Genomic DNA, 22,500 nt, shown 5'->3' with positions numbered 1-22,500 from the left:
CAACTTAGAGAAGTCTCCTCAGAGGTGAATTAAGGAGATAGTGATCGATTCACAAAGGAATAACTTGGCGACAGAGTCCACAGTCATTCTCATTCACCGAACTGTGATCGACAAGAGCCAAAGAAACTACCAGAATATTGCGTATGATATCAGTACATAGTTTTATTATGCGGTACCTTTGTCAGTACTGTACTGTGTGAAGCACTAACCCCGAGCTCAGCAGCATTCATGCTCTGATCTCAGAGAAAAGACCTCATCTACGACAATTTACGTTTTACATTGATACATATACGAATACATTTCATGTTGATATTGAGCCAACACTCTTAGTCACTGTATTGGTGGACTAGGCCACCACATGAATTAGTTATGGGCGGGTTAGCTTTGTTCGTCTTTTTGTGATTTTCTCTTCCCCTTATGTGTCTTTGTTTTCTTTTAACGGCACCCAGAATGTCCGCATTCAGTGACGGTCACTAGGATAATCATCGACATGACGAGAGTATACATATAGTCGAGGACAGCAGCAGGAGGTGACACTGGCTGGGAGCGGCGACGGCGGTGTGGCAATGGCGGGCGGCAAAGGTGATGGTCGACAACGATGAAGAACCTTCTATGGAATTGTACGGACCTAGGCCTTTGCTTTACCTCTTACTGAACTGTCCACGGAACGTTCCTACAAACGATGACACAGCACAAGGGCAATAGATCATGATACGAACATGTCCTAATGTTTGAATTTCGAAACCGTTTGCTATCACTCACTGATTACAGAAAAGGGTACAAAGACGTCTCAGCACAGAAAGATATCATGTCACTTAGTAGGACTACTGTATTTCTGAAGGCGTGGCCTTACCCTAGCTCTCGTGGTTCTTTATGTTGTTCTATAGAAGATCACAGTCCTCGATGCCACTTGCTTTTGAGCCGACAATAGTTTGAGCACCGACTCCCCTCCTAACTCAGAAGGGTCTTTTATTTATTATCCGTTGGCCCCTGTCATCCTCCATAAACCTTATCTCACTATGTAATGGTCCATTTACTCCAGTCTCATTCACAATTCAAAACTTAAAGTACAACGCTGAACTTATCGCTGAGGCCTCGTTATCACCGCTCATAAGAGACAAAGCTTCAATAAACGCTTCGACTTCTTCAGACCGATCGAACTGATATAGTCCGTTGGGTGAGCGTCTGTCACCACTGACGAGGGTCAACGGCAAAGGTCGAAATAGTGTTTACCGTGTGACGTCATCAGCGCTGCACTCGTGGTGGGGAGCTCTCGAATGAACTTGGTTGTCATAATTCGCTATCGTTCTGGAAAGGTGTCGGAGGCGGCGGCGGCAGAAAAGTTGTTCCTCCACTGTCCCTTCTTTTCTTTAGGATGGACTTGAGCGGTTCTCCTCCTCCTACTCCACCTCCTCCTCCTCCTCCTCCTCCTCCTCCTCCCCCTGGTCCACCAACGGCTCCTCCACAGATAGCAACACCAATGCATCCTGCACCTCCCTCACCTTCTTCCTCCCCTCCTCCCCTTCCACTTTCCTCCATCACTGCTGCTCCCACACCTCCTCTTACGTCACAAACGGCACTGCTGGAGGGTTCCGCGAGCCTGGCAGCACCTGCAACTGCGCCTGCAGCAGTACATGCATGTTCATGGGAGACAGGAGAGTGCACCACTGCACAGCGATCGTGAGACGGAGAAGGAACCTTCGCGCACCGGTCGTGTACCGAGGACGTTGCGAGCCCGTACCGGTCGCGAGAAGGAGACGGTACGGGAACGTTAGTATGACAGTCGTACGGGTAGGACTGTAGGTTCGCGCACTGCTGGTCGTGCTGAGGGTAGGTCGCTGGTAGGCTGGTGTGGTGCTCCTGCGGGTATGGTGGAAGCCCCGCTGGTGGTTGTCCCTGGATGTAGGGGGGAAGGCTTGCGTGATGCACATGTGGGCTGGCCGAACTGGGTCCCGGTTCCAGATAAGGTCCAGGCACTCTGCAACTAATAATACAATGTAAATTCTCTTCTCCCTCTTTCTCTCCATCCTTCTTTCTCCTTAAATCAACTCTGATCTAGAATAAAAACATGCATTTGAATATCAAGGTAACGGAAAGTTATTGATACCTAAAGATAGTGTTCATATCACATTACCGCTTATTTCCCCTCGTCTTCTTCTTCTCCTTTGCCTCCTTTTCCTCTTCTCTTCTTCTATTTCGTCCTTTTCCTTTTCCACCTTATCTCTCCTTCATTTCTCTCTCTCCTTCCCTCTCTACTGTCTTCTCCCTTTCTTTTCATTCAATCATCACTTTCTCCTCCGTTCTTCGTTTCCCCTTCCCATAACCCTCACTCTCCTCCCCTTCCGCGAAGCCCCTATCTATCTCTCCCTCCATTCCATTTACTGGAACTCCTATAACCCTCCTTTTTTATCTTTTATTCAACCGTTTTTGCTTTAAGTTGCTGGAGACCCCTGACGGGTAACTGCACAAGGTAGTTTCCAAGAAGGACGACAGAGAAAATCATCTCCCTCCGCTGCCCGTCTTCAAACTCTGTCAACTTCCTCACTTCCATTTGGAGGTGCAACCCTGAGGGGCTGACATTCGGTCTTCCGACTGGGCCCGAGATTGATTTCATCAACTGGAGACAGCTCCCCTTTTTCTACTACTTTTAGCCGGTGTTACAGAACAATCTCACACTAATACAATACTTCAACTTCAAAATTTCTTCTCATAGAGATCTGTGTGAAGGCCCTGGGCCCGCTGGGAAGCTGCTGTGAGGCTGCAGGTGTCCATTTTGCAAAAGTTAAGGCAGCAACTCATTGATATAATATTGCTGAATAGTTTCCTTGTTCTAAGGATGTCGATGCCAATTCCTCTCAACATCCCGTTCAACTAACTATTCATTTTTCACTTCGCTCATTCCCACCAACCTAGTTCCAGTTTTTCCCTCTAAACGTTTCCATTCCCGAAATCTTTATCATTCCCTCTACAGCAGTGGTTCTCCACCTAGGGTCCGTGACCCCTTGAGAGGCGGTAGACTTTCAAAAGTGGGGTCCACAATTCGGAAGCTAGTGGTAGTTAGTGGATGCACAACGATTAACTTTAGTGAAAAAGTTGTCTCCTGGAGGCTGAAGAACAGCAATACATAAGTGTGGAATACACGAAAAAAACGTGTTGAGAACCACTGCTCTACAGTATATCTTCCAGGTATCCTCCTCACCCCTTGCTTGATAAAAAAAAAAGTCTCCTCTTCCCCATAGATGGGCTTAGGTACAAAACAATTAATTATTCCTTAATGTTATAGAGTTGGTCATAGAAATTCCTTGATCTATAGAAAGAATCCCAAACAATCCCGGTACCTGGGCTTAGGTCCTCCTCCTCCCCTCCTCATGCTATTGCAGTACTCCTTCATGCTATAGAGTTGGTCATGAAGACTCTTGTACTCTTGCAGGAACTTGTCGAGTTGAGCCGCCTGCTGCTCGAACTGCTCAGGGGTTGTGCCATCCTCCAAGGTGGTAGAACCTGCCCTGAAGGGAAAAATGCAGAGGAAGAAGTTGAAACATAAGAAGATCAATGGAGGCATAAATCGAATAAGAAGAAAGTAAGAAGAGAGTGGAATTGGATATGAAAAAAAGACACCTGGATGCGTGTGTGAGAGAGTGATTAGTAGTAGTTGATATATAAATATCTTCACCGTTACATGATCAATTAAATATTCTGTTGACAAAATCTCGTAGGAGTATTTGTTTATATATACGATTAAGACTAATGAAAAACTTGCAAAACATAGAAATTAAAACCACGCAAAGAAACGGCCAGGAACTATGAAGTAAAATATTTCAATTCATGTGGGAAAATGTCAGGTTGAGCAGCGTTCCAAAGTGGGTGTATTGATTGGATCTTGTGATGAATATTTACACAGAAAAGGGATGAGGCATTTCAAAGTTTAACGTTCCGTTGTTTCCACAACGTGAGGGGTCACACACATATTCTGAAAATAACAGGGAAGAAGAAAACGATGCAATATTGAATCAAACAGGAATGTCAATGAAAAAGAGGAATAGGCCAGGCAGATACCATAAGATTCAGCCTTGCCCAGAAGAATTAAAGTGAATCACTCTAAAGAATGTATATTCCATACAAGGTTAAGTAAATCACTGTAAAGGAATATAATTTAAAATCAGGCCAAAAAAAAAAAATGAATGTTGTGCATTAATCTAGGGGATACTATAAGTGTGTATATATAATGGGACTGTACATTGTCAAGGCCTTATAATTGATGTCCTAGAATAGATGACATTGTATGGGCTTGTTCTAAGATATGAAATAACAATGGAGAAAGAAAGAGAAAAAAAAAATCCCCCAAAATACATAATCGTCAAAATATAATCATTATTGAAATCGAATGATTAAAGTATCTTAGGCTCGTAACAATGTAATAGATCGTATAGCCGAACAATCCTGAAGCCTACAGAACTGTAAGGAACTTTCCAGTTGAAGAAATTGCTGAATCTGAAGATTTTATTTTTGTTAAACATCATGTCTTATCCACAGGACAAACCGGAAACCGACCACGCATGTATAACAGTCATTAGAAGTACACTGGATTTAAAGAACGTAGATCTTACTTACGTATTCAATAAAACACATAATCTTTCTTTTTTGTGTACAAATAAAGGTCTTGTGGTTTCGGTACAGTAACAGTAAGTACTTGCTTAAAGGTCCAGGTTTCAGTTGATGGGTCATAAGAATATCGTCCTTTATCGAAAATTTCAATTTCGTGATGTAAATTGCTGATAAGCAGATCACTTCTACTGTGCGGTTTGGTGCGCTAAAGAAAGGAAAAGATAAGCTTAGTATTTCGTCGACTAAAGGATCATAAGACACTATACATCCTTGCTCCGATCTGGGTTGCAAGAACCCATTCTAGAAAGATAAGCAATGCTTCACTTTTCCAAAAACTCCAGTTTCGTTAATATAGTTTTGTTGGTAAGCAAACCACTTGTGCTGTATTTTACGGTTTTTGGTGCACCTACGAAAGGGAAAGGTAGGTCTAGCATGCTGTCGGCTACGGAAGCATGAAACACTTTCCACCCTTGTTCCGATCTGGGCAATCTATCCATGCCATGGGGTTAGGTCTAAAGAAATCGGGAGGCGAGGGAAAGGTTCAAGCCCTGACGTGCACAACACACCTTTGACTTGCTAGGAGCTCCCTGAGCGCTTGTGCGTTCTCGAAGAAGTGGGAGGTTGGAAGGGATTGTTGTCGCCTTATGCAAGCGTGATGACGAGTCCCTGAGTCTTCCACTCCTTCTTCTCCACCGTCGCTCGTTTGGGTCTGGTGTTGTTGTGGATGTTGGTGAGGTTGATGTTGTTGTGGACAGTGGTGGTGACATTTTGGGCCACAACGGTCACTTACCGGCGGAGTGGACGTACTACGGCTCCTGTAGGAGGGGCAGAAGAAGAGGGGGGGAATGTTAACCCTTTCTTTGCGATTTCTACTTCATCTACTCTATTCTGGTTACATGACGCCGATTTCAGTCAGTCGATTTCTGAGGGTTAAATCCATTCCTGATGATTCCTTCTCTTGCGGTGACTGCCTTGTCTACTCTATCGTGCTTGGGCTACTCCCAGGGAATTATATACATTTGAGCAAAATCCTCAACAGTCCAAGGGTCAAATTAATCCCATGCTTGGAATACAAGGTTGGGTGAGGTTACTACAGTAAGAAGCTACTGAGGTGCGTTGGGGTTCCAGATAAGATAAAGTGCGCTCATATCTTGAGGTCATCCAGATGATGAGGGAGAGTAATGAGGAATCGAGATGAAGACCGAATTGTCGCGTGAAGAGCGAGGCACGGCCTTTCGGCAATGACGACGAGCTGGGTTGAGGGACTAATGAATGACTGAAGTGATTGATGGGTTGATTGATCGGAGTGAATGGGTAAGTTTGGGTCGATGGAAGTGCAGTGGTATTTGAGAGGGAAGGGACGAATTGAATTTTGTGTCGATTTAGCTTTTGAAATGATGATGTTGCGGCTTGCGGTGCATATGAGATTTCAAGCAGATCTAAGTGTTTACCAACTCAGTTTCGTCGATAGTAAGATGCTCACTGCATTGAATTGATGGGTAACTGAATGTGTGGGTGCGCTGAAATAACAAAGAATCTAACGGCCATATTTTTAAAACCAAGGGAAGGATTTGTCATTCTTTTTACCATATAGATTAGGTAGCAGTCTTGCCTGTCGCTTTGCTAGATACAGTTAGTTGATTAGTTGGTTTAAAATATCTTCTTATACTGCCTACAACAGTAAGGATGAATTATTAGTAAATCTTTAACCGATATGCACCGATATTAACCCATGAAATATTACCAAAGTGCAACTCACATGTAATAATAGTAAATTATGAAATCAATCAAGTCGTTGCGACCAGTGAGGGATGCCAACCAAAATTTAGAGAATTAAACTGCTCTCCTTGATTCGAATATGGCCGTTGTGCATAGTGTTTATCAAGAAGCTGTGATATATCCAGTGCATATAGTGCGTCCTACTGCATACATTTTTATGAGCTTTAAAGAGGATCCGATGGGTTGACGATAAACTCCGTGCCTTTCAGTTGTTTTGTTTATATGTATTAGTTACCCAAAACCAGACAATACTACTTGTACAAAAAATATATTTTATTTACTTGCATTCTATTATGAAGCGTCAAGAAAATAATCTTAACAGCACCCCTATGGTCGCTCTAGGATTGACGTCAACCAAGTTTTACTTGGCGCGAAATTTGAAATGCATTTCACGGGGTGCTGACTTTGATTGTGGAACCGCGTAGTATGGGCAGGGTTAAAAAAATAGGCATTGGATTTATTTGTATGTTATTTTGAACAGATGTTTCCAGCCCAGTTTATGGATAATTTTGATCCTGTCGGTTCTTCTTTAAAACCAATCAGCTGTTTCAATGGTTCATATTACAGTGCGAGAGATTTGTAAATATCCTAAGTATCTCATATTTTAACCTAAGCTTTAACATCACCATATTAGCTAGTCTGCGGTACTAGACAGCAAAATAAGAATGAATTATACAAGGTAAAATACTGTACAAATTTAAATAATTTCTATTGGGGTTTTGTTTTTCTTTTGTTGTTTTGATGGCCCCGTGAAAAATTAAATGGGCTGTGTTCTTCGGAGTGCATGGAGCATTCCGTGTGGTGTCTTTCGCCTGAGTTGCACTTGGTGAAGAAGCTTCCCTAGAAGAAGCTGCTTGCTCTCATTTGTTTTGCTTTACTGGAGGGTGATCTGTTTGATCATCAGGAGATCTTGGTGGGTGGGAACTTCATGGTGTAAAGCAATGATAACATCCGCGGAAGACTAAATAACGTTGTAAGCTTGTGTCTCAGTCGGGGCATGATATCTCTAAAGGTACCCATGCCATTAGGGAATATAAGCAGTTGAACACAATTGTCAATATTGCTCAAACAGGAGGCAACTGCGTGGGTAAGGTGATGTCAGAGGATCTTGTGCAAAGTTTTCTTCCAAGATCTTAATGATATTAGTGGCCAACGCATATTCTATTGAATCCTTAAGAGGCATTCTGCTGGATCATATTGGAACAGGAGAGCTAAAGAGTTTCATGAGAAAATATCACATAAGAGTACATGGCAATGTTTTTTTTTTAATAGTTGGTGTTTATTTTCTAAGCTTCCAGACTCCTGACGGGATTCATACTAAACATTGGGGCAAGGAGGTTTTTACATAACTCCTTTTAAATGTCTGTAATGAACCAGCTTTTTATTTTACAGCAAAAGGCCAAAAAACTAGAGCAAACTTTGACATGCCAGGGATGTCAAAGTTGGACAGAATATAGAAAACTGTCATATAAGAATGGGACAGGAATGAATAATGTAAATACATGTAGTATTAGAAAGGAATTTCAGGAAATCTAAGATCATGTCTTATCATCATGATAAGGTGAAAGTATCAAAGAAATTTTTGAATTGTAATTGATATGAATGTAAGTTTAAATTTGAAAGATTTAAGCGTTTTCTCTGAAAAACGCAAAAGTCTTAAAGTTTAATTCAAATAAATTACAAAAAATAAATGTAAGAATATTTTGTGGGCCAAACATATTACCATTACCTGTTATTTCAATAATTGTTTAGATTCTGCAGACATCATTTGGAAAAACTAATGACTACAGTGACTCAGTGCTACATGTAAAAGACTTAATGAAGTAGTAGGTGGTGAACATATTGCATTTAATGACCATTATTTAACAAAGGCTAAAAAAACCCTGTTTGGTATAAACAGTTGTATATCTACTGTATAACATGTGACAAGAAAACAGGCTTTAGTGGTCTACGGTAAAAACTACATATTACTGACTGGGTGACAACATTATGTGGAAGGTTATGAATAATACTTGAGAGGACGTTTTATACTTACAATCTATCTTATCAAAGACATCCTTCTAATCAATCTATCCCAAAATAGTTTAATAAAGAAACAAAAATATTACCATAAAAATAGGGGTTATTAGAAAACCAAATATTTCAAGTCTTGAAATCTATTTTATCAAAGACATCCTCTTAATTAATCTATCCCAAGATAGTTTAATAAATAAACAAAAATATTACCATAAAAAATAGGGGTTATTAGAAAACCAAAGATTTTAAGTCTTGAAATTATTATCAAAATTACTAGATAACTTAAAGGGCATTAAAATGGCAATAGAAAAAGTATGAGATCTAAATATCAAATAAAACCAAATAAAAATCTAAAGAATTGTAACGTTATATAAGGGATAAAAGGTTACTAGAAGTCATAGTGGCCTACTGATATCGTAAACCTTTATTCAGAATCGAGTGAAATGGGGATTTAAGGAACCTGTAGGTTAGACGTGAAACTTATTTTAAAACATGCTTATTCAACTGATTCATACTTACATCTCATTTAAGCAAGTACACCCTCTAATCAATCTAGTTTAAAATAATCTTATAACAAAAACACTGTCAAAAAGAGAAGGAATTATAAGGAGCTTGAGATTTTTGATTTTTCAGTTACTTCATAACTTAGAAAATTTTCAAAACATGTTATCAAATAGAATCGACTGTTTGGAGCGAAAATTATTCATGAATCTATAATCCTAAAAATTCTTTAGTTATGTTATGGATAGAAGTATGTGAGCAGAACAATGGTGGACTAATATGTGAGAATGGTCAACTTGACCATTCGAATGAATATATTTGTGAAATCTTCAACAACCAATCTAATTTCGTATCTATAATCAAAACATCTTATAATGAACTCCTAGCTCAATAATTGGGGACAACTTGGCCATTCGAATGAATATGTTTGTGAAATCTTCAACAACTAATTTGGTTTCGTATTTATAATCCAAACATCTTAGAATGAACTCTTAGCTCAATAATTGGGGTCGCTGTAGGGGAGCTTGCTCAGCTTTGTAAATTCATCCCCTGAAAATAGCGAAATATTGATGAATAACCTCAACACTAATCAAATGCTGGGCATGTTGGCTGACCTCTAAGAATTTTGAATGATGTGACATGTATTGCTATTTAATAAAAATAACTAAGAAGAAAAGTTTATCACTACTGGAGAGGGAAATGGAGTGGAAGTTACCTAACTATATTCCTGTATGAAAATATAAAATACAGAAAACAACAGGACTACAAGCATATTCTCATACATACATATACCAAAGGCTTTTTTGTCCCCTTATAAGGGAGGTAGCCAAAAAACAAAGGCATAAAAACCACTCTCACCCATTCCATCCCCATCAGACCTCCTGGATGACGGGTCATCCCTGCATCTCGCACACCGCCCTGGGTCAGAGGCAGTGTCACAAGACACAGCACATCCACAGCAAGGCCGCTTCATTAAATCGGCGACCCCCTCTCCGTCCCCTCACGTAGAAAAGGAGAAGACGGAGAGAAATCCCTTCGGGTTGCGTCAATTTTTTTTTTTCACACATGCTTCCTCAACCCCCATTCCCCACCCATTCTACCTTATGCATCACAGCATATTCTCAGTCATAGAAGTGATTTAGATAATGATAAGAAATACCTCCTATTATTACATAGAAAGTATCTCTAATAAATGACGGATACGTTTTCAAACGTTAGATCAGCACATTTAAGCTACACGAATTTTACAATACAGTCATCTCAAATTTAGATAAAATAAAAAATAGTATCGATTATATATATATATATATATATATATATATATATATATATTATACATATATATACATATATATATATATATATATATATATATATATATATATATACATATATATATGTATATATATATATATATATATACATATACATATATATATATATATATGTATAAGTATATGTATATATATATACATGTATATATGTATATATATATATATATATATATATATATATATATACTGTATATATATATATATATATACTGTATATATACATACGTACATATATATATATATATATACATATATATATATATGTATATACATATATATATGTATTGTGACATGACAGGTTTATGAATGGTAAGAATGGAAAGACACGATTGATATATATACATATACATATATATGTATATATACATATATATATATATATATATAGTATATATATATACACACACGTACACATATACATATACATATACGTATACGTATACGTATATATATGCATACACATACATATACGTATACATATACATATACATATACATATGCATATACATACACATGTACTCGAATTAACACATTAAAGCCCAGTGGTGACTTTAACGTGTTCGCTTTAGGCTGACTCCAGGAGAATTTATTCAGTCTGGAGGGATCTCTGAATATATCCCCTTTGAGCCTACGTCAAATATATGCACATTGTTTTCATAAAGGTGTACCAAACCTAAGTCTTACAGGCATCTATGAAAAAAGAATCTGAAAAAACGTTACATGTTTTCTTCATTACTCGGCGGGCGGTGAATATACTTATCATGGATAATGAATTATAAAATCTCCCCAGTTTCCATAATTTAATAAATTTCATCGTCCTGATGTAAGAAAGTCTTTTTAAAAGAACTTCTCGAAATGTTTTATTATCATTGTTATGAATATACGCATCCCGCATTTGTTGGTTACTGTACTCTGTACACATACTTTTCAGAAGTTTCTTATGGCGCTGAACAACTTTTCTCATGCATGTCGTGGTCCAGTAATGGTCTTCTGTATTGCACGCGCGCCATTTGAAAGAATTGCTACAATACTGGTGTTGCAGCAGAGGAACCGAGGGAAAATATGGGATTCGTTTAATTTTTGGGTAGATAGATACATTCACTGCAGACTGAGGGTAGAAGAACCCAGACAAAACGTGTCGTTTGTTGTTATCTTATGAAAGATTAATGCTTTCGGTGTTGTTTATGATATTCTTTTCGTACTTTTGTCCTTCATTTATTACATTTATTTATCTATTTATTTTTTTGATACATTTTCTTTTTACATTTCTGTCTTTTGTGGTTCATGAAGAAGTGCCAAATCTTCACAATTAGATTTTCATGAAGTCTCGCCGTTCAAGGCTTCCTCACAATCATAGTTTTTGTTTTCCATTTTTATTCCATCGTCATTATTATCGCGAAGAAAAAAAAAAAAAAAAAAAAAAAAAAAAAAAAAAAAATAAATAAATAAATAAATAAATAAATAGATTGATAAAAATAAAGACAAACCAACGCAAATCAAAACAAAGAGTAAAACAAAACAAAGCAGAACAGAACAGAACCCATAAACGAGGACAGCAAAGCAAAACAGAACAAAATAAACAAACCAACAAAACAGCAAAAGAAAAAAAAAATAATTGTGCTTGCTTGGTAATCCCTCACATCATTCGAACAAGGACGGTCATGGAAAATCATATTGCATCATTTGAAGATGACAATAGGTGTTTATGTGGATTTCATTCTGCCTCAGGAAGCGCTTTGTCTGACTAGATGAAATGATAGATTGTTCTTCAAGTCCTTGAGCTCAATGCCGCCCCTCATACATTTTGTTTTAGAAATCGTAAGAAGACTTTATTCGGATGATCTCACCGCATATGACGAATGAATAGACTCAATTTTTCTCAAATGATGCTTTCATCACAAACGTTTGAGCTCGGCTCAGTACAAGCTCGTAATACTCAGGAAAGGCTTATGCAACCTTACGTTATACGGTTGTCTCCTTGGTTACTTGTTTACTGTACTCTGTCCTCTCGCTGTTCGAGTACTGCGCATACCGCTCTTCTTCTGCATCCTACTTCCGTCTCATTCAAGCGAGACGTCTGCGCGTAGGCTACTGCTCGTTTTCTTTGTGGTAGATTACTCTGGGGCGATTGCAGTCATCGTAGCTATGTTAGCACTGTGTGTACGCTGTATCTGATAAGGTCCAAACCGCCTCATTCAGCGTACAGTTCAATTTCCGGAGTGAATGTGCTCTCCAGGAGTCAGTGTTCTTCGAATCTGCACTCTAGCAGTCCTGAGCCGGTCCATTGTCGCCCCAAGCAGTTCAAATGTTGTTGTTTTGACCATTGTTGTTCTGTAGAAGTTTTTGGAGAACGACATTTGTGAAGCTGTCAGCATTTATGTTTACTTCCAATTTTAGTCTTAACAAGATTCTCACGTGGCTACCGTATATCTTTATTTATTATGATTATTGACCTATTATTCATATAATTTTGGAACTCCATGTATTATAGTAGTAATTATAATAATGATAGTAATAATAATAACAATAATAATAATAATACTAATAATAATAATAATAATAATAATAACAATAACAATAATAATAATAATAATAATAATAATAATAATGATAATAATAATTATAACAATAACAATAACAATAACAACAACAACAACAACAACAACAACAACAATAATAATAATAATAATAATAATAATAATAATAATAATAATAATAATAATAATAGTAATAATAATAACAGAAATAGTAATATTAATAATAGTAATGATAGTAATAATAATAATGATAACAATAACATTAATAATAGTAATAATGAAATTATAATAATGCTAATAATAATAATGACAATAATGCTAATGATAATAATAATAATAATAATAATAATAATAATAATAATAATAATAATAATAATAATGATAATAATAATAACAATAATGTTGATAATAATAATAACAATAATAATAATAATGATGATAGTAATAATAATAATAGTAGTAATAATAATAATAATAATGATTATAACAATAGTAATAATGATAATAGTAACAAAGATAGTAATGATACATACATACATACATATACCAAGGCTTTTTCCCCCTTTCAAGGGAGGTAGCCAAAAAGGGAAAGGCATAAAAACACTCCCACCCATTTCATCCCTAAATACACTCCACACCCCTCCCACCCTCCCTCTCATCTGAGCACCTCCTGGATGACGGGTCATCCCTGCACCCTACCCACCGCCCTGGGTCAGAAGCAGTGTCGCAAGACACAGCACATCCACAGCAAGGCCGCTTCATTTAATCGGCGACCCCCCCTCTCCGTCCCCCCTTGCATATAAGGAGAGGACGGGGAGAAATCCCTTCGGGCTGCGTCAAAATTTACTCACGCATACTGCCCCACCCCCACCCCCCACACCCCCGCCCATTCCTCCTCATGAAATCACAACATCATCCATATACAACCATTCTCCACTCACCTCTGTCTTCCGTCCTCTCCCTTCCTTCCTCAACAGACATTCCCCTCTTCCCCAAAGCCCCCTTCACCCCATCCATCCACCTCATCCTAGGACGTCCCCTCATGTTCACTCCCTCCAGATCTGCCTTCCATACCTCTTTTACTAGTCTTTCTTCACTCATTCTTTCCATGTGTCCAAACTATCCTAATATTCTTTCATCAACCCTATCTCCCAAATCCTTTTTCACCCCTGTTCTCCTCCTCACCTCCTCATTTCTCACTCTATCCAGCCTAGTAACCCCCACCATACTTCTCAGACACCTCATCTCAAACACATTCAAACTCCTTCTCTCTTCTTCTCTTATGTTCCACGTTTCTGCCCCATACAGTGCTGTTGGCACAATCACTCCTTCATACAGTTTCCTCTTCGCATCCATTCCCAAATGTCTATTCCTCATTACACTCTTTAATCCACCAAGGCATTTACTCGCTTCTCTCAATCTACATTCTACCTTTTTTATAATAATAATAATAATAATAATAATAATAATAATAATAATAATAATAATAATAATAATAATAATAATAACAATAATGATAATAATAATAATAATAATAATAATAATAATAGATAATGATAATGATGATGACAATGCTAATAATAATATTAATAATAATAACAAGGGTAGCATGAATAATAATGAAAATACCAAAAAGTCCTTTACTTATATAAGTTGTTTTAAGAAACGGTTAGACAACTTTCTGGATTGGAATGATAGGTGGTGATTGACATGAAACTGCATAGTGTAGGCCTTATGGTCTCTTGCAGTCTCCTTCATTTTTATATTCTTATTTTATTCTTAAGGATAGCATAGTCAAAGCACCCACCCACCCTTCATTAAAGCCCACCCATTCAAAAACTACAATGCAGCACGACACCACCTCCACAGCAGTACCCGGCAGCCGGAACTGGTTTATACCACACCGTTTTATCACATGACGACCCCCTTCATCCACTCTTAAACAGTACGGAGGAGACAAGAAGAAATCCCTTCGGACCACGTCATTTCTTCATCCATTCACTACTCTCCACTCACACCTATCTCTTGAGCTCTTCCTTCCCTGATCGATAAACATTTTTTTTTGTATCTTGTACCTTTTTTGATCCCTAATTCTCGGTCGTCCCCTCAAGTTCACTCTATCTTTCGCCACCTTCCACACTCTTTTTGCTAATTTTTCTTCACTCATTCTTTCCATGTGCCCAAACCATGCAAAATGTCTTTGATCAACCCTATCCGCCAGCTCTCCACCCTATCTCTCTACCTCACTTTCACACTTTTAGTCTATCCATCCTCGTCCCTCTACCATACTTCTTAAACTCCTCATCGCAAACACGTTTAGGCTCTTCCATACTGCCTCCTTTTTAATTCTAAGTGTCTGCTCTATAGTGTTCTGGATACATTCTCTTCTTTGTACACCCTTCTCTTTGCGTTCACTCCCAGTTACCTTGCTTCCTTTACAATATTATTCACCTCCACTCCAACTCCTTTATTTCCCGCTACACATAAACCTAAATACTTGAATCTTTACTTCCACTAGTTTTCTCCTTATCAACTCGTATCCACTTCACTACCATCCTCACACCTTGTACATCCTATCACCCTACTTCCCCCCCCTTTACTTTAATTTTCCTCCTATCACACAACCACCCGTCCTCCACCATCAACAAACTTCAGTCTCTCCTCCGACTCAGTTACAAACGCAGTGTCATCCGCAAACAACAGCTGGCTCACCTAGTTCCTTCCAGTTTCACCAAACAGCTCCAAGCCTCTACCCATCATTCTTGCATTTACTTTCCGCAGCATTCCATCCATATTCACGTTGAATAACCATGGCGACTTTACACAGAATTTATTTAAGAGTAACTTTCAGAAACATATGTAACTAGTCACTCTTATATTTCTTTCTTTTCTTTACCCCTATTCCTTTTCCCTGTGTCGCTTGTGGATAACCGCAGTCAGAGACAAAATAATTTTATTTTGTGTCAGGAAAAAATATCTGACCCACACTTTACACAATAATGCACATGTGTACAAAAAGATTCCGTCTTAGAACACAGAAGCAAGAGTGTGAAAAGAAAAAGCTCTGTCAAATGATAATTATGAAGAAGAAGAAGAAGAAGAAGAAGAAAAAGAAGAAGAAGAGGAAGAAGAAGAAGAAGAAGAAGAAGAAGAAGAAGAAGAAGAAGAAGAAGAAGAAGAAGAAGAAGAAGAAGAAGAAGAAGAAGAATTAATAATAATAATAAGAAGAAAGAGAAAAATACGTGGACGCAAAAGCAGTCATGTGTATTATATTTCGTCGTCCATAACCAATGCTTCTGTCCTTCGGGACAACGTTGCGCCATAGAGGCAACAAAAGAGAGATTTAATGAGGGTGAACAGAAGGTGACCAGTATTTTTCTTATAACAGGGGGGGTTAACCTTCAATCATATAAGAATGATATATGGCTCTGGTCCATAGGTGTGTTACTAAAATTCGTAAAGTACTGACTGCATAAAAGCTATGAAGTCAGTACCCTGTATGAGGAGGATACAAGCAGGTCAGTGACGAGGTAAAGAATATAATCACCCATTTCTTAGGTGTTTATGCTCGAAAAGTTCACGTTCACTGACTACATAATTTTGCATTTTGAAGGTTTCTGACGCCAAATCATTTGTATTTGGGTACATGTTGTTCAGAAACACACGTCTTTTTTTCCTCGCTATTTTGCTGGCCTTTGCAGGAGCAATTTTACGCTGTTTCCATCACTCATTTTTGAGAAAAAATTGTCCCTCGAAGACATTTCTGCGTTGTTTTTCTCGTCGTTTGCCTCTATATTTTCTTGGAACTTTGTCTTTTCATTATTGGTTTATTCTTCGAGTGCCCATTTCCTCTGTTCTTGGGCGTCTTTCTTTTGATTGCCACAGCCGACTAAGAGTCTTTATTCTGGCAGATTCTGTGCGATTTTATTCTGGCAAAGGAAACTCTCAAAAATCAGAATGTTATATATGTATAATTTTTGGTCTATTTCCTAATTATTCATTTCTTCTATTTATCCTCGAAATATATCCTCAACCTAATGTGACTTTCTGAAAGGTGAATAAGATTCTCAGTTGTTAGCAAAACAAAATATGCAGAGCACATCACCGCAGCGAAAAGTACAATACAATTCTTTTACTATCTTGTGACTTCACAAAATATTAATTAAATAATCTAGAATTCGCCAGAATATTAAGACAACAGGGCAGGACTAGTAGTAATGGGTTTGAATTTGACAAATTTAGATTTAAGAAGAAATAAACAAGAACTAGTTTACCAATACAGTGGATAAAGAATGGAATAGACTTAGTAAATATGTAGAGAGCGCTGAAACTAGTATATATATATATATATATATATATATATATATATATATATATATATATATATATATATATATATATATATATATATATATATATATATGCAATAAAAACACTAGGAGCGTGTGTTCACTAATACGTAAGTAACCATAATTCCTTCTTTGTATCTGCACTGAAGATGTAATTATACGAAAGCGCTCTGCTTCGTTAGTTTACTTTTCCTAGTGGTTACTTACGCATATATATATATATATATATATATATATATATATTATATATATATATATATATATATATATATATATATATATATTTATATATATATATATATATACATATATATATGTATATATATATATATATATATATATCTATATGTGTGTGTGTGTGTGTATTTTTTAAGAGAAGGATAGGTAACTATGGATAGGGATGATAGGTGGTAATGAACATGGAACTGTCAAGTGTAGGCCTTATAGTCTCTTGAAATTTCTTCAATTTTTATGTTTTTATGTTCTTAGAATAATATCTGTAGCATATATCCTTTCCTCTTCCTTCTTCTTCTCTTCATCTTCTTCCTCCTCTTTTTCCTTTCTCTCTTGTAACATCTTCCCCTTCTCACTTCCTCCTCCTCCTACTCTTCTTCCTCCCCCTTTTCTTCTCTCGTTCTTCGCCATTCTTCTCTTCCTCTTCCTTCTAGTTTTCCTCTTCCTTTCCTTTTTCGTCCTCCTCCCCTCCTGCTTCTTCTTCTTCATCTGTCTCTTCTTCCTCGTACTATTTTTCCTCCCCCTCTTTTTCCTTTTCTTTTTCTTTCCTTTCTTCCTCCTCCTCCTCCTCTTCTTCTTCTTCTTCTTCTTCTTCTTCTTCTTCTTCTTCTTCTTCTTCTTCTTCTTCCCCTTCCTCTTCTTCTTCTTCTTCTTCTTCTTCTTCTTCTTCTTCTTCTTCTTCTTCTTCTTCTTCTTCTTCTTCTTCTTCTTCTCCTTGTTGTTCTTCTTTTTCTTTTTCTTTTTCTTTTTCTTCTTCTTCTTCTTCTTCTTCTTCTTCTTCTTCTTCTTCTTCTTCTTCTTCTTCTTCTTTTTCTTCTTCTTCTACTGCTGCTTTTTCTTCTATTACTATTACTTCCTGCCCTGCTTCAGCTCCTTCTGCCATTTCCTTTTTCTTTATTACTTTTCCCTTTTCTTTCTTTTCCTTCTACTTCCTTCCTATTTGATTTTAATCCTTTTTCTTCACATTCCATTTTCCCCTATTTTCTATCCCCTGTTTCTCTTTCCATCAATTCCTCTGTTTCTTCCTTTTCTACTTCTTTTCTTTCTCCTCCTCCCCATCGTCCTCCTCCACCCTTCCTCCTCCACGCCCACGGTGCCGCGGCTGCTGCACCATTACTCATGGGCCCCCAGATCCTCCTCTTCTTCTTCCTCTTCCTCCTCCTCTTCCTCTTCCTCAGCGCCCTCGATGCTCCCCCATCACTCGTGGGACTCAGGTCCTATAGCATCCTCGCAACTCTGTCTAAAGCGGCCATGTCGTACGGCCTCAGACATCCGTGGGTGAGTCACTTGCTTAGGTGATATGAATCACGGCTCGGTGCGACAGCCTCACTCGCATGTGCTTGTCCAAACAAACAGTGACCGGCTGAATGCGCCTGCTTTGGTGTGCTACGTATCGCTTGGTCGGGGGGGAGAGATTGAACGAGGTGGAGGGGGAGAGGTAAGTTAGTTGCAGCCTGTTACACTGTAAAGTGGGCAGACACTCCTTCGTCCACCTTCCAGCTCTGAAGGGGAACTTGGGAAAAACTCTTGGAGGGCTAAAGGCGTCTTTTCTTCTGCTGCATATGCGTGGTCTGGCTTCACCTAGACATGCCAGGACATGTATGGGTGTGTGTGCAGAAGGTAGGGTGGAGATAGCAAGGGTGATCTTAGGGTAAAGGCGGTATTTTTTTTTTTTTTTAATTTTGGATGCTGTAGCAACTCTCTCAGTAGCGAAGGGTTGAGTGAGTTCAGGGGTGATTCTGTTCAATGGAGACGTTTCTCTTGTCGCAGTGGGCTTGGTGGTGGGAAGAAAGAGGAAGGCACACGAGAAGGAGGAGGAGGAGGAAGAGGAGGAGGAGGAGGAGGAGGAGGAGGAGGAGGAGGAGGAGGAGGAGGAGGAGGAGGAAGAGGAGGGGAAGGGGAAGTAGGTTGAGCATGAGGCTAAAGAGGAGAACGAGAGAAGGAGGAAGGATATGGAGAAATAACAGGAGGAGGAGGAGGAGGAGGAGGAGGAGGAACCGAGATGGGCAATTTAACCTCTTTACCCATCTCGCTCTTCAGTACAATAGGATACTGAGGTCTTGTTTACTAAATGGTCTTTCACTGCTGATGGATGATCCACTTTCGGGCTAACTCGGTCCTCCTAAGGCCCCACCTACTGTGTCGGTGGGCCTTACTGCATGGCATAGTGGTTGGGCCTTACTGTACTGGTTGGTCCTTACTGTACTGCTTAGGCCTTACAGTATGGCCCAGTGTCAGTTTCTTACTATTGCATGGCATGGCCTTACTGCATGACAAAATGTCTGGACCTTACTGCATGGCAGCGTCTTGGCCTTACTGCATAATACATCGTCTGGATCTTATTGTACAACGGCGTCTGAACTTTACTGTATGGTAGAGTCTGGGTTTTACTGCATGACAAAACATCTATTTATTATTGCATGGCACAGTATCTGGGTCTTATTGTATGACACATCGTCTGACCATTGTTATATGGCACTGTTTGGGCCTTACCACACGAGGCAGAGTCTGGGACTATCTACATAACACAATGCTTGATTTTTAATGCATGGCACAACGTCTAGGCCTTAGTGTGTGACACAACCCCTGGGCCTTACTACATGGCAATGTCTGGGCCATACTGTATGAGGCAGAGTCTGGGCCTTACTGCATGACACTGCGTAAGAGACTTAGTGCACAGCAAAGCGTCTGGACCTTACTGCATGGCAAAAAGTGTGGGCCTTACTGGGTGTCATTGTTTGGACCTTACTGCGTGAGGCAGCGTCTGGGTCTTACTGCATGAGGCAATGTCTGAGCCTTACTGTATGACACAACGACCTTACTGCAGAACAGCGTCTGGGCCATACTGCATGGCAGTGTCTGAATCTTACAGTGTTTGGGCCTTACTGCATGACAAAAGATCTGGGCCTTACTGCATGACACAACATAAAAAACTTACTGCATGGTACAGTGTATGAACCTTACTACATGTCAAAACATCTGGGCCTTACAGCATAGCAGAGCGCCTGGACCTTATTGCACGCTATAATGTCAGGGCCCTTCTTCATAACATAACATATGAGCCTTACTGCATAGTAAATTATATGGGCCTTACAGAAAAACACAGCGTCTGGACTTACTGCGTGGCACAGCGTCTGGGCCTTACTACATGACACAGCAGGAGAGGTTTCTGCAGCCACGCTATGAAGTCTCAAGCTAGCTATACGATTGTGCTCATCCAAGCCGGGATAATACAGAGCTTCAATACAGCAACTGGACGCCGTGCTTCTTCAAGCTGGGATGTTACAGCCCCCTAACACATTCGCTCAAGTTGGGAGGTTCCAACACAAACAACGATGCTTGCTTCTACCGGAAGGCTCACATGTTAAGCGGAAGAGCAGCTCCTGCTATCAGTGGCACCAACGGGTGAGTTTGTAAACTCGCTGCGCTTAATCCGTTGGTTTCTAGGTGACATATGCTACACTGGAGCACCACTGGCCTTGAAGTGTCTCGGCAATGGCTGTGCATAACCTGGTTAATGTAATTAACTTTATCGCAGGAAGCAACCACGAGATGTTGGCTTGGGGAGGTAGAATGAAACAGAGGAATTAAAAGATGGGAGGAGAGAAAGGGGGGAAGACAAGTGATAAGTATATAGGGAAAGTGGTGCGCGCGCACACACACACACACACACACACACACACACACACACACACACACACACACACACACACACACACACACACACACACACACACACACACACACACACACACACACACACACACACACACACACACACACACACACACAACGCTAGAGCGCACTTCTTTTTTCTTTAATTCTTCTTGTACTTCTTTTCTTTTCTTTTCTTTTTTTTGGCTTCTCTTTAATCACCTTTTTCTTCCTCCTACTTTCCTTTTCCATTTTAGTCTTCTTCGTTTTTCCTTCTCTTTTGTCTTCCTTTATTTCCTGTTCTACCTCCTCCTCCTGATCTTCTTCTCATTTATCCTTTTTCTCTTTAACTTTCTCTTTTTATTCCTGCCCTTTCTCACCATTCTAGTTTTTGTCTCGCTCCTGTTTTACCAACTTGCACTCCTAATCAATGGAAATCTGTGTCACTCTGTTCTTCTGTCTTGTTTGTACTCTTACGACAAGAAAATAGTAATCACGTTTTATATCAACGAGAAAAAACAATATACATTAAACATTGTAGAGGCAAAAGGAAGGGTGATGAGAATGTTAGATAGAGATAGAGATAGAGATAGAGATAGAGATAGAGATAGAGATAGAGATATAGATAGAGATAGAGATAGAGATAGAGATAGAGATAGAGATAGAGATAGAGATATAGATATAGAGATAGAGATAGAGATAGAGATAGAGATAGTGACTGAGATAGAAATAGAGATAGAGATAGTGACAGAGATAGAGGTAGAGTGTAGATATAGAGATAGAGATAGACATAGCGATAGCGATAGAGACAGAGAGGGAGAGATAGAGATATAGTTATAGAGACAGAGATAGAGATAGAGATAGAGATGGATATAGAGATTAAGATAGAGCTAGGGCTAGAGGTAGAGCTAGAGCTACAGCTAGAGCTAGAGATAGAAATAGAGACATTTATAGAAATACATATAGAGGCAGAGATAGAGACAGAGACAGAGACGGAAGTAGAGATGGAGATCGAGGAAGAGACAGAGGCAGAGTCCGAGATAGACCGAGACGGAGACAGATAGGGAAAAGGAAGTGAAATTGAAGTTGAAATTGACAATTGAAATTGAAATTGAAAGTGAAAGTGAAAGTGAGAGTGAAAGCGAAAGCGAAAGTGAAAATGAAAATGAAAATGAAAATGGAAATGGAAATGGAAATAAAAATGAAAAGGGAAAGGGAAAGGGAAAGGGAAATGAAAATGAAAATGAAAAGGGAAAGGAAAAGGGAAAGGGAAAGGAAAAGGGAAAGGGAAAGGGAAAGAGAAATATAAAGCGAAAGAGAAAGGGAAAGGAAAGGGAAAGGGAAAGGGAAAGGGAAAGGGAAATGGAAAGGGAAAGAGAAAGAGAAAGGTAAAAGGGAAGGAAAGGGAGAGGGAAATAAAAGAGAAAGAAAAAGGAAAAAATGAAACGGGAAAAGGAAAGGGAAAGGAAAGGGAAAGAGAAAGGGAAATAG

General features: G+C 38.9%; 1 protein-coding gene across 3 annotated transcripts in view; it reads right to left on the bottom strand.

The window, feature by feature from the left end:
- The window catches only part of LOC143029117 (uncharacterized), a 29,427-nt gene that overhangs the window by 1,378 nt on the left and 5,549 nt on the right, over nt 1-22,500 (bottom strand). Inside the window, exons 2-4 of one of the 3 annotated variants that reach the window (XM_076191549.1) lie at nt 5,172-5,420; nt 3,339-3,506; nt 1-1,984 (exon numbers count right to left, since the gene is read on the bottom strand). The exon at nt 1-1,984 is cut by the window's left edge and continues 1,378 nt beyond it. In XM_076191549.1, the coding sequence (XP_076047664.1) occupies nt 1,291-1,984; nt 3,339-3,506; nt 5,172-5,420 (1,111 nt within the window). In that variant the 3' untranslated portion in view covers nt 1-1,290. The remainder of the gene's footprint in view (nt 1,985-3,338; nt 3,507-5,171; nt 5,421-22,500) is intronic. The other 2 variants (XM_076191550.1, XM_076191551.1) reach the window with 2 other exon arrangements.

This window comes from Oratosquilla oratoria, chromosome 10 (assembly GCF_046742065.1).
Source record: "Oratosquilla oratoria isolate Oo_2021 chromosome 10, ASM4674206v1, whole genome shotgun sequence".
Taxonomy (NCBI): domain Eukaryota; kingdom Metazoa; phylum Arthropoda; class Malacostraca; order Stomatopoda; family Squillidae; genus Oratosquilla; species Oratosquilla oratoria.
The sequence above is the reverse complement of the archived record's forward strand: the minus strand, read 5'-3'. Positions and strand labels throughout refer to the sequence as shown.